The sequence below is a fragment of the Colobus angolensis genome, unplaced genomic scaffold (assembly GCF_000951035.1).
Source record: "Colobus angolensis palliatus isolate OR3802 unplaced genomic scaffold, Cang.pa_1.0 Scaffold3, whole genome shotgun sequence".
Taxonomy (NCBI): Eukaryota; Metazoa; Chordata; class Mammalia; order Primates; family Cercopithecidae; genus Colobus; species Colobus angolensis.
Genome location: NW_012116265.1, coordinates 18,833,794 through 18,846,818, shown reverse-complemented (window position 1 = coordinate 18,846,818; position 13,025 = coordinate 18,833,794). Strand labels below are relative to the sequence as shown.

General features: G+C 41.6%; 1 protein-coding gene across 1 annotated transcript in view; it reads right to left on the bottom strand.

The window, feature by feature from the left end:
- The window catches only part of NEK9 (NIMA-related kinase 9), a 49,583-nt gene that overhangs the window by 17,875 nt on the left and 18,683 nt on the right, over positions 1 to 13,025 (bottom strand). The window contains exons 9-16 of the mRNA XM_011949541.1: positions 10,175 to 10,225; positions 9,540 to 9,732; positions 6,935 to 7,079; positions 6,103 to 6,303; positions 5,557 to 5,603; positions 3,154 to 3,309; positions 1,323 to 1,431; positions 657 to 818 (exon numbers count right to left, since the gene is read on the bottom strand). Of these exons, the coding sequence (XP_011804931.1) occupies positions 657 to 818; positions 1,323 to 1,431; positions 3,154 to 3,309; positions 5,557 to 5,603; positions 6,103 to 6,303; positions 6,935 to 7,079; positions 9,540 to 9,732; positions 10,175 to 10,225 (1,064 nt within the window). The remainder of the gene's footprint in view (positions 1 to 656; positions 819 to 1,322; positions 1,432 to 3,153; positions 3,310 to 5,556; positions 5,604 to 6,102; positions 6,304 to 6,934; positions 7,080 to 9,539; positions 9,733 to 10,174; positions 10,226 to 13,025) is intronic.

Sequence of the window (13,025 nt, the reverse complement as noted above, 5' to 3'; positions counted from 1 at the left end):
TAATCCCAGCTACTCAGGAGGCTGAGGCACAAGAATCGCTTGAACCTGGGAGGCAGAGGCTGTGTGTGATAAGCTGAGATTGCACCATTGCACTCCAGCCTGGGCAACAAGAGTGAAACTCTGTCTCCAAAAAAAAAAAATTGTCTCAGAGAAAAGAGAGAAGAAAAATCAGTTAGACCAACTCAGAAATCTGAGACACACAATATAGAGGAAAGCAGCCCTTCAAACCTTAGCAGTCCCTATGGACATCACTGTAGTACAGTTGACCCCAGCCAACAGAGAAAATATGCTGTTCTCTCCAGCTATCCAATCAATGTTTGTTGAAACCAATCAACAAGACACTGGGCAAGTTATATAGAAGTACTTAATAATTCTTATAACATTTTACCAAAAAAGTGAAAGCTGAAATGAAAAAAGGAGGAATGTAGAACATTAACATATCATTATCTAGAAATCTGGCCTTTAAAAACAATCACTATGTTGAATACATAAAAAGTTAATAAAGCTTAATATATATAACTGGCCACCAATTTAATACAAATAAAAAAGTATATCCATAATTCAGCTATACAAATAACCAGTCCATTTCTTTCCCAGCCAAGAACTGAAACACAGCCAAGTATCCAGAAAGCTTGAAATGATATGTACAGACTCACCATCAGTGGCAGCAATGGTAAACTCATCACCGCAGGAGACCCTGATTACTTGCTTCCCACCTAGAGGTCCCCCCAACAGATTGATTCCCAGACGCTTCTTGTAGTTCCCAACGCCCAGCTGCCCACACTTGTTGCAGCCAAAGGTCAGCAGCCGGCCTCGCTCTGAGAGAGAAGCAAAAAGAAACAACAAAGAACAAATGAGTCCTGGAACCCAGAGAAGATGCAGCCAAGTAGACTTCCATGGACTAGCTTCTGGTTGTTAGAATATACAAATATAAAACTAGCCACATGATCCTGGACCTAGAGCAGCTACAGTATCTAGGCACCATAACCAATTAGATCCAGTCAGTGACTCGATATTGTATTCTCTCTCCAGTGTTGTACTTTTAGTGAGAAAAATGAGTATTACCTTAGAATACTTATAAAAGGTGCTAATCAGAGACAACAGATTTCTGGAATCACAGGTGTAGTGGTCTCATAAAAGGATGTATTTATTATGCATTTATAATAATTATCAAGAAAAATATGTACCTGAATACATTAATGAGATAATACTAGATGTTCAGGGGAAATCAGGATGATGTACATATGAAGAAAACCTAATACTTGATTGAATAAAAGAGGCTGAGCTACTAAGGCATGTGATAGAGTTGTAAATCAACTTACCATCAATAGCAGCTGTGTGAGTCTTGCCTGGGGCAATGGTACGGATCTTATAAAAGGACAACTGTTTGGCCAAGGTAAAGGACGTTGTGTAGGGAACTTCATGGTATGCCTGAACCAAAATAAAACACAAAACAGATATATGAGGTAAGAAAATTGAGGGAAAATCAGGTTGAGAATGGAAAAAAGTCCTGGTGACCAAAAGGCCTTGAATTCAAGTGAGTTATATTACTAAGAAGAGGGTGCCAGGTAGTTTTCCATCTCCAACAGAAAACAAGAAGAAATAAGCTCAATATGTAATCAGAGAATACAGCACATGAGGCAGAACTTTCTGACAACCAAAGTTCTAGATTCTGACTTAGGGTTTATAAAACACGAACTTTCTATCCCAGAAGGTATTTATATAAGGAGAGAATCGTTGACACCTTGGTTATACACTCTGCATATCTAACAAGGGCAGGGCAAAGAATTAAAGTCCTGAGGACTGTCTCCAGCCCATAAAGGAATCAGTTTACTGTGATCTAATTTCATCTATAGGGTAGTGTTTCTTAACTTAATTAAAACTCATGTTCCCTTTGAATTAGTATTAAAAAAGAATCTTCTCATTTAAGTTTAAAATTTCACAACAAATCCACTGCTATAATGAAAACATAAATCAAGTAATAGTAATTCTGACTATTTCTTTATTTTTGTTTGTTTTGTTTTGTTTTGAGATGGAGTCTTGCTTCATTGCCCAGGCTGGAGTGCAGTGGCACGGTCTCGGCTCACTGCAAGCTCTGCCTCCAAGGTTCACGCCATTCTCCTGCCTTAGCCTCCTGAGTAGCTGGGACTACAGCCATGCTCGGCTGTTTCTTTTTGTATTTTTAGTAGAGACAGGGTTTCACCGTGTTAGCCAGGATGGTCTTGATCTCCTGACCTCATGATCCGCCTGCCTCAGCCTCCCAAAGTGCCAGGATTACAGGTGTGAGCCACCGCACCCAACAACTGAATATTTCTTTTCAAACTACAAAGACTCTCTCCAGCCTTGCCCTGAATTTGTACTCTCCTAATTGAAAATCACTACTTTAGAGATTGCTTAAATATTAATTCTTACCTTTTTCATTGAGTCAGAAAACTTCTCTTAATTTTATTCTTTGGAAAATGACAAAACTCATCATATTAACACAAAAAGGAAACTAAGGCAATATCACTGGCGAATTTACTAACATTTTTGAAGACAGAATGGTAATTACATCAATAAGCCTAAACAGGATCAGTGATTTGGGAGAAATAAATCTAAAAAACTCCAATCAATCAATCAATCAATCAAAAAAACTCCAGGAAGGTGATGCATGGAAATGTCTTTTTTTTCCATAACATTAATTTGCTTGTTCCTATTTCAATAAGGTAAAAGCTGAATTTCATCATTTTATTCTTTGTAATCAATTTATTTATTGAAGTATAACATACTGCAAAATATCACATAGCTTGACACATTTTTCTATATACATATACTTGTAAAACCATTACAGATCAAGATATAGACCATTCCCATCACCCTAGGATCCTTTCCACTTCTTCTGTTAGTACCCCTCCTTCCATAAGTAGCCAGTATAAGTTAATTTGATTTCTGCCAGTATAAGTTAATTTTGCCTGTTCTTAAATTTTATACAGATAGAGCTACATAGCATGTACTCTTTGTGGCTGGCTTCTTTTGCTGCACACAATGCCTATGAGACCATAACTTTATTCTTAAGTCAAATTCCATGGTCACTAACCAATAATAGCATCTCAAAGAAATTCCAACCTAGAGAAATTCTGATGATGTGGTTAGAACACCAATCAGGACACTCACTTCATGGTTGATAATTCCTGACATGCACTGATTCAGACCCAGCTTATTGAACTCATTGAGTCCACAGGCCAGCACTTTGCCTGACTGGGTCAACAGAAATGTCCCATCACAGCCACATTGAACTGCAACAATAATCAAGGCCTTGGGAACATCCACCTGCAAGAAAAAAATCAGAAAAAGAAATCCCAAATATATAATTTGTATTAGAAAAAAAGCTCTTAAATTCTTTCAAAAGAGACATGCTGCATTTAGCAGAATGATTACAGGTATGTGAGGATTGCTCTGTTCTTTTCAGATTTGCCCAGTGTCTTAGAGACTATTTTTTCTTTTCTTCTCTTTTTTTGAGACAGAGTTTCCCTCTTTTGCCCAGACTGGAGTGAAGAGGCGCGATCTTGGCTCACTGCAATCTCTGCCTCCCAGGTTCAAGCGATTCTCCTGTCTCAGCCTCCGGAGTAGCTGGGATTACAGGTGCACACCACCATGCCCGGCTAATTTTTGTATTTTTATTGGAGATGGGGTTTCACCATGTTGGCCAGGCTGGTCTCGAACTCCTGACCTCAGGTGATCTACCCATCTTGGCCTCCCAAAGTGCTGGGATTACAGGCATGAGCCATCACGCCCAGCTGAGACTACTATTTTCTTTTCTTTTTTTTTTTTTTTTTGAGGTGGAGTCTTGATCTGTCGCCCAGGCTGGAGTACAATGGTATGATCTTGGCACACTGCAACCTCTGCCTCCCAGGTTCAAAGTGATTCTCCTGCCTCAGCCTCTTGAGTAGCTGGGACTACAGGCATGTGCCACCATGCTCGGCTAATTTTTGTGTTTTTAGTAGAGACAGGGTTTCACCACGTTGGCCAGGCTGGTCCCAAACTACTGACCTCAAGTGATTTGCCCTCCTCGGCCTCCCAAAGTGCTGGGATTACAGGCATGAGCCATTGTGCCCAGCCAAGGCTACTATGGTCAATGAAGAGCTCAAGTTTTACAATATCAAGGAAAAGGTGACAGTTCCAGGTCAACCAAACAAGACAGCCCCCTCTCAGTTTGTTTTAGTAATAGGTCCTACTTAGGGTGACTTGTCAAAAAGTTGAGAAAGAAGCTTCAATTCGTTGCTGATTTTGTCTTGAGATGGAAGGCTGCTTGACAGTTACAGAAATTTAACAGCCCTGGGGGTCCCAATCTGGTCATTTTATAGGAGAGGTGACAGAGTACTGAGGTAATATCTAGGATTTCCAAATGCTCATATATTTTTACAGCTAACTAGATAGGACTGGAGAATGGTGGGGTGATGCGTGTGTGGGGCCACAATGGATGTGTGTAAAACCTGAAACCTCAACCCTCAGTTTCTGCCACAGCCTTTCCAGGAGAAAAGGAACACCTGGGAATCCCATTGAGAATGGTCCTTAGAAACGCAGAATAATTTAATTTTTTTTTTTTTTTGAGACGGAGTCTCGCTCTGTCGCCCAGGCTGGAGTGCAGTGGCCGGATCTCAGCTCACTGCCAGCTCCGCCTCCTGGGTTCACGCCATTCTCCTGACTCAGCCTCCCGAGTAACTGGGACTACAGGCGCCAGCCACCTCGCCCGGCTAGTTTTTTGTATTTTTTAGTAGAGACGGGGTTTCACCGTGTTAGCCAGGATGGTCTTGATCTTGTGACCTCGTGATACGCCCGTCTTGGCCTCCCAAAGTGCTGGGATTACAGGCTTGAGCCACTGCACCCGGCAATAATTTAATTTTTAAAATGTAAATAAAAACTGGTTTGTCTAAAAGTTCCCAAGAAAAAAAAAAAAAAAAAACCAAAACACTGGTAAACAATAAATGGTATAGCTGATTTAGCCAACCCTCCAATGGGTAAGCCTGTGCCCTAGGGTAGGTGGGAGAGATGTGACTGTGCTTTTCCCCCAGCTGGTATCAGCCTCTGTGAGCCTCACAGGGCCAGCTCTGGCAAGGCTGAGAGTAATTAGATAGTAAGTTTCATGCAACACGACCGCTAAACAAAAACAACTATTAATATTTCATCTGGTGGTCAACTGTAGAAATAGGAAAGGAAAATGACTGTGTTGGGTTAAGAGACAGTATATTGCTTTACTGTATCTTCTTGAATTTTCCAGTGTATTTGTAGCTATATGTGACTTTTCTGCTGTACACGCTGATTTTAGCTTTCATCCCTGAGTAAGATGTGACTTCACAATGTCCACAGTCGTCGTATCCACTTTCTCAATTTTCTATGATTTGGTCAGATGACAAGACCACAGGGTGCTAAATCAGGAATCCTAGATTGTCGGTCTCCCACACAGGAAACATTTCAGAAATAAACACCTTGATACAACAGAGTCAAGGAAAGAGGTACATATTATTGGAGTCTGTGCGACTTAGATAGGTTTTAGAAAGAAGCTGCTTCTGATTTTACCTTTTGTGGTGTATAATAATCCTCTTCTGAATCCAAACCCAGTCGTCCTGAAACACACATAAGAATGAAAATCATTATAATGAGGGCTTCCTTCCCAGTGAAGAGGTTGTGTAAGATTCTCTTTTGCCAGGCATGGTGGCTCACGCCTGTAATCCCAGCACTTTGGGAGGCCGAGGCGGGCAGATCACGAGGTCAGGAGTTCGAGACCAGCCTGGCCAACATGGCGAAACCCCGTCTCTACTAAAAGTACAAAAAATTAGCTAGGTGTGATAGCATGCGCCTGTAATCCCAGTTACTCAGGAGGCTGAGGCAGGAGAATCGCTTGAACTCGGGAGGTGGTGGTTGCAGTGAGCCCAGATCGTGCCATTGCACTCCAGCCTGGGTGACAGAGAGAAACTCTGTCTCGAGGAAAAAAAATAAAACATTAAAAGATTTACGGAATCAACACTTCTCATTTAGGGGCTGCATGATGTGTTTAGATGCACATAACTTTGAAGTCAGGTTGTGTCCCTGCGAAGAAGTGGACAGAGACAAGGCTACCCCTACCATATTCGCCACAGCCCCAAGAATAGACTTCCTTGTTTCGTGTCAGAACCACCACATGATTATCTCCACAGGAGACCTGCTCCACTGGATTGCTGAGGAAGAAGTTCAGCTGCATGGGTTCTAGCACTTCAGGGCCAGCAACTTTGTCCACCCCCATGCAGCCATAATAATCTGATCCAAAGGCATAGAGCTGACCCTCATCTGCAAAAGAAAGGAAAACAGAATCCATCAAAGGACTGACTTATTTTATCTAATCAGAAAATTGGGCAGGGCTGGAATGAGGACTACCCCAGCAAATGATCTCACATGAAATGATTATATCCAAGAAATTAAAAGGACAGACTGTGCAAGTCTAGAATTCTATGTCACAGTCATGTGTACTACTACCACTACTATATAAAACAATTTAAAAAGTGGTAGCATTATCATGTTAAAAGGACTTAAAATTTTAATAGGGCCATCTTTGTTATATAGATAAAAAAAAACAGTTCTAAGGAATCACAAAGTAAGTAATGACAAGACTAAAACTAAACTTAGGTCTTGATCCTAATTTTGTGTTATCCATAGCCTGATGAGGTGGTAAGATTATTTTTCCTGCCAACTGGGACACACATTTCCTCCTGATCCCACCTCTTCTCTGTCTTCTCCTTGCCCACCACCACCTAATACTATAGCAAATTTGGCATGTTATTATTAATGAATATATTTGCTCAAGGTCCTCTGGTTCTTTCTAGACTGTCTTTTGTTTTAAAATCCCAACTAAGATTGCACAGCATTAAACAAAATACCCCCACATTAAATGCACTTAAGACACTTTCTGCTGATGGCTTACCAGTCACACAGACAGTGAAATCATCACCACATGACACCTGATGGATAGCTTTGCCTTGCAACTTTTCCACATGCTTTGGCTGTCGATAGGAGGCTTTGTCTCCATGGCCCAGCTGACCATGGAGTTTAGTGCCTCCTTGCATGTTCTGTGAAATAAAGAGGTCTTATGATTTATTTTTTAATTACATTTTATTAAACTTAAATTTTTTTTTTTTTTTGGAGACGGAGTCTTGCTCTGTTACCCAGGCTGGAGTGCAGTGGCCAGATCTCAGCTCACTGCAAGCTCCGCCTCCCGGGTTCCCGCCATTCTCCTGCCTCAGCCTCCCGAGTAGCTGGGACTACAGGCGCCGCCACCTCGCCCGGCTAGTTTTTTGTATTATTTTTAGTAGAGACGGAGTTTCACCGTGTTAGCCAGGATGGTCTCGATCTCCTGACCTCGTGATCCGCCCGTCTCGGCCTCCCAAAGTGCTGGGATTACAGGCTTGAGCCACCGCGCCCGGCTAAACTTAAATTTTAAAGAGATAGGTTCTCGCTATGTTGCCCAAGCTGGCCTTGAACTCCTGGGCTCAAGTGATCCTCCTGCCTCAGCTTCCCAAAGTGCTGGGATGGTAGACATGAACCACCATGCCCGGCTGAGAGGTCTTATGAAGTTTTAATTTTTCATGCCAAAAGCTGATCTTTAATGTAACTTCATACGAAGAAAAACAGTAGAAAAAAAGAGCTAGAAGTTTAGAAATTAGAAAAAAATGGGCAAAGGGATTAAATATTTTAATAGCAAGTAGTATAAAGACCCTGCCAACAGGTAAAGAAAACTTAAAAAGTATCCAGATTAATATCCATTAATCTAATCTTTGTCCTTCAAGTCTAAGGTAAACAATATATTTAATTACAGGTGATGGTGAAAAAAATTCTTTATAATATAGTCTAATTTGGTTGCTTTCTACAGGAATATAGCTTCTTGAAAATCTGTACTAGAAGTTTCATAAATTTTGGTCACAGTTTCCGTGAAACACGGAAGAGTTATAAAGAATCTGGCTACATCAAAGAGGCTGCTATACAGCAATGAGACTAGTCCCTGATGACTTTTCAACTTTTTTTTTTTTTTCTTGAGACGGAGTTTCGCTCTTGTCACCTAGGCTGGAGTGCAGTGGCTTGATCTCAGCCCACTGCAAGCTCTCCCTCCGGGGTTCAAGTGAGTCTCCTGCCTCAGCCTCCCAAGTAGCAGGGATTACAGGCGCCTGCCACCACGCCCAGCTAATTTTTTGTGTATTTAGTAGAGATGGGGTTTTGCTGTGTTGGCTAGGCTGGTCTCGAACTCCTGACCTCAGGTGATCCACCCACCTCAGCCTCCCAAAGTGTTGGGATTACAGGCGTGAGCCACCACATCTGGCCTTTTCTACAGTTTTATAGAGAAAAACAATTCTATTAAATGAGTAAACTACAAGTTCTCATAATACATATACACACACACATATATATATATATATATTTTTTTTTTTTCCAAACAAGCTCTTGCTCTGTCACCCAGGCTGGAGTGCAGTGATGCACTCTCCAGTGGTTCATTGCCATCTCCACCTCCCAGGCTCAAGTGATTCTCGTGCCTCAGCCTCCTGAGTAGCTGGAATCACAGGCATACGCCACTTTTGTATTCTCAGCTAACTTTTGTATTTTTAGTAGAGATGGGGTTTTGTCATGTTTGCCAGGCTGGTCTCAAACTCCTGGCTTCAAACAGTACACTTGCCTTGGCCTCCCGAAGTGCTGGGACTTCAGGTGTGAGCCACTGCTCCCGGCCAATAAATGTTTAAGATACTAATTTCTCTCCAGCAGCCTGAAATGAGCCTGAGAAGGCATAGCAAGAGACAGGCGGAAAGCCAAGAGAACACGCTATCACAGAAGGCAAGTGAAGACAAAGCTTCAAGAAGGGAGTGGTCAACTATGTCAAATGCTGCCGAGAGTCAAGCTAAGTAAGGACTAAAAACCATCTGTTTTATTTTAGCAATTTATGGGTCATTTTTCAAGACTAGTTTCAGATGAGTGGCAGAGATGGAAGCTGCACTGTAGGTGAATGAGGAGAGAGTGGGAGATAAGGAAACAGACAGCAAACACAATTTGTTAAAGAAGGTGAGAGGGGAGAATCTAGAGGGCAACAAAGAAATTCTACACAAAATATACCTAGCCATCTTCAATCACTGCTGTGGGCTTCAGGGGTTTCCTGACATGGTATAGTGCTTCCTTTGTTTACAAAACTATTTCACAGATAATAGTTGCTCTGAATCTCATGGTAATATAACAGAGTAATTGAGTGACTTGTCTAAAATCATCCAGCTGTAAATGGGAAAGCCCAGTCTCCTGAGTCTTTCCATTTTCTCTCCCTCTCTAATTCATTCATTCAAAAACCATTTATAGGTGACCTAATATGTACCACCTCAGGGCGTACATCAGTGAACTAAACAGACAAAATTCCTGCTCTCATAATAGCTTCCATTCCATCACCCCATGTTGCCACTCCCTTAGTATAGGTTCAACTAATAAAATGCTTAAACATCGTGGGCCCAGTAAACTATTAGGCTTACAGCACTGTTCCAAAATGCTTAGCGTTCACTTACCACCCAAGTGTACAGTTCCTTCTCCACTGTGACCACAGCAAAGTGGGTATTCCCTGCACACACCTGCCGGGCACTACAGCCGCTCTTGATAACATCCAGTTTTTGGGGGGTGGATTTTCCACCACCCCAAACATAGACTTCACTGGTTCGTGATGTTACTACAGCAATGGGTGCTTCAGTCACAGTGCTTGACCTGCCAACAACCCCCAGAACAAAGGCACATTTAACATTAAAAACAATATCAAGAAAAATGCTTCCAGTCTGTTCCCTGAGAAGAACTGCCAATTATGGTATGAGAAAGTATGTTCTTTCTCGACAACTTATTTCAATGTGCTCTATCACAGCAGACTTTGAAACTCCTGCCTCAGGGCTTCATCACAGCTTGGCCAGATCAGATTTCAGTCTGACCCATAACACCTACACTTTTCCACATTCATCATGGTAATGATGGCCACTTTAGTATAAGGGTGAAATTATAGCTTTCTTCTTAGAAATGACTGTCTGAAATTTAAGCAGATGCTGGCTCCTGAAAGGATGCCAAAGGATCCTGGGATCAAATAATGCCTATGCTCAAGAAAGACCCCCCCGGTTGTAATTTAGGATATATTAGTTTTTAAGCGTCTCTTGAACATTACCTTGGTCTCTTTGTAGGCGCATTAAGCAGAGTGACTTTTTCCTCCATCTCTCTACCAAAAGAAAAGCAAAGATACATGAGTGACATAATAGGATTTTATACTGCAGAGGTGTCTGTTTAATATAAGTCACAGATTTAATCCTCTTATAAACTGTACGCATCCTACAACATCACAATACTTTTAGCAAAGTACCTTGATACAACTTAAAACAATTATATAGTCCTTTCATTAGATAATTTATTAAATACCCAAAGGCCAGCAGTTTGGGGCCATTTGCTTTCTACCTCTGAGAAGTGGTCCAGGGTGGAACAGAGAGCCTTGAGAACCTCTGATGTACATGTTTAGTATCTGATGGACACCTTCATCTAGTCTGCCCACTGACTCCCAAACTCAGTATCTCCAAATATGAGCTTGTTAGCTTTTTCCCAAATGAGTTTTTCTTTCCAACTCCTTTATTTCTGTAACTAGCCTCAAGAGCCTTCCCCAGTTCTCCCAGTCAACTGGGCTTAAAATCTCAGTCATCTCTGATTCATCTCTTTCCCTTTAATATTCAGGTTCTACAGATTCTACCTATACATATTTTTTGTACTCACCTCTTCCTTTCTAGTCTCACCACCTTAGTTCTGGGCAGCTCTACTTCCCACCTGTACTGTTGATAATACCTCCTAATCAGCCTCACTTACTACAGTCTTAATCATTTTACTATACCAATTTAACGCAGATGCTAATATTGCTAAATAACTCTTTCTTAGGTATGCCTCTCATCACATGAACTGCCCTCTCGCAAACATCCACTATCTCTCGACGGTGGATGTGATACCCACTCTATCTTTTGCACTACCTCTTGAATTAACCACAATCTTCTTGGCCTGGCATGCAAGATTTCCTACCTATTTTTCCAGACTTCCTTCCTTTTGTTTGCACCCCATGTTCTAGCCCAGGGCTGTCATCCTAACTAAATCAATTATAGCTGAGTTCCTGGAGTAGCGCTCAGGCATCAGTACTTTTTGAAAGCTCCTGATATTTTGCATCAAAAGTCCCAGGTCTAGAACCACTAATCTAGCCAAATAGAATTTTGTGTTTCCTGAATATTTCCCACAACTTCCTGTGTTTATGTTTCTGCTTATGCTATATTCTCTGTCTGGAAAACTCTGTCTTATATTTTCCATCAAAGTACAAAGTTCCAAAGTATTGCAGGCAAATCTGTAATTATCTCAGTAAAAATTTCATGCCTACACTCATGAAGTAAGAGATTAAAATAGTGACTTAAAATAGTGATTATGCCGGGCTTGGTGGCTCATGCCTGTAATCCCAGCACTTGGGGAGGCCGCTGCAGGCAGATCACCTGAGGTCAGGAGTTCGAGACCAGCCTGGCCAACATGGCGAAACCCCGTCTCTACTAAAAGTACAAAAAATTAGCTAGGTGTGATAGCATGCGCCTGTAATCCCAGTTACTCAGGAGGCTGAGGCAGGAGAATCGCTTGAACTCGGGAGGTGGTGGTTGCAGTGAGCCCAGATCGTGCCATTGCACTCCAGCCTGGGTGACAGAGAGAAACTCTGTCTCGAGGAAAAAAAATAAAACATTAAAAGATTTACGGAATCAACACTTCTCATTTAGGGGCTGCATGATGTGTTTAGATGCACATAACTTTGAAGTCAGGTTGTGTCCCTGCGAAGAAGTGGACAGAGACAAGGCTACCCCTACCATATTCGCCACAGCCCCAAGAATAGACTTCCTTGTTTCGTGTCAGAACCACCACATGATTATCTCCACAGGAGACCTGCTCCACTGGATTGCTGAGGAAGAAGTTCAGCTGCATGGGTTCTAGCACTTCAGGGCCAGCAACTTTGTCCACCCCCATGCAGCCATAATAATCTGATCCAAAGGCATAGAGCTGACCCTCATCTGCAAAAGAAAGGAAAACAGAATCCATCAAAGGACTGACTTATTTTATCTAATCAGAAAATTGGGCAGGGCTGGAATGAGGACTACCCCAGCAAATGATCTCACATGAAATGATTATATCCAAGAAATTAAAAGGACAGACTGTGCAAGTCTAGAATTCTATGTCACAGTCATGTGTACTACTACCACTACTATATAAAACAATTTAAAAAGTGGTAGCATTATCATGTTAAAAGGACTTAAAATTTTAATAGGGCCATCTTTGTTATATAGATAAAAAAAAACAGTTCTAAGGAATCACAAAGTAAGTAATGACAAGACTAAAACTAAACTTAGGTCTTGATCCTAATTTTGTGTTATCCATAGCCTGATGAGGTGGTAAGATTATTTTTCCTGCCAACTGGGACACACATTTCCTCCTGATCCCACCTCTTCTCTGTCTTCTCCTTGCCCACCACCACCTAATACTATAGCAAATTTGGCATGTTATTATTAATGAATATATTTGCTCAAGGTCCTCTGGTTCTTTCTAGACTGTCTTTTGTTTTAAAATCCCAACTAAGATTGCACAGCATTAAACAAAATACCCCCACATTAAATGCACTTAAGACACTTTCTGCTGATGGCTTACCAGTCACACAGACAGTGAAATCATCACCACATGACACCTGATGGATAGCTTTGCCTTGCAACTTTTCCACATGCTTTGGCTGTCGATAGGAGGCTTTGTCTCCATGGCCCAGCTGACCATGGAGTTTAGTGCCTCCTTGCATGTTCTGTGAAATAAAGAGGTCTTATGATTTATTTTTTAATTACATTTTATTAAACTTAAATTTTTTTTTTTTTTTGGAGACGGAGTCTTGCTCTGTTACCCAGGCTGGAGTGCAGTGGCCAGATCTCAGCTCACTGCAAGCTCCGCCTCCCGGGTTCCCGCCATTCTCCTGC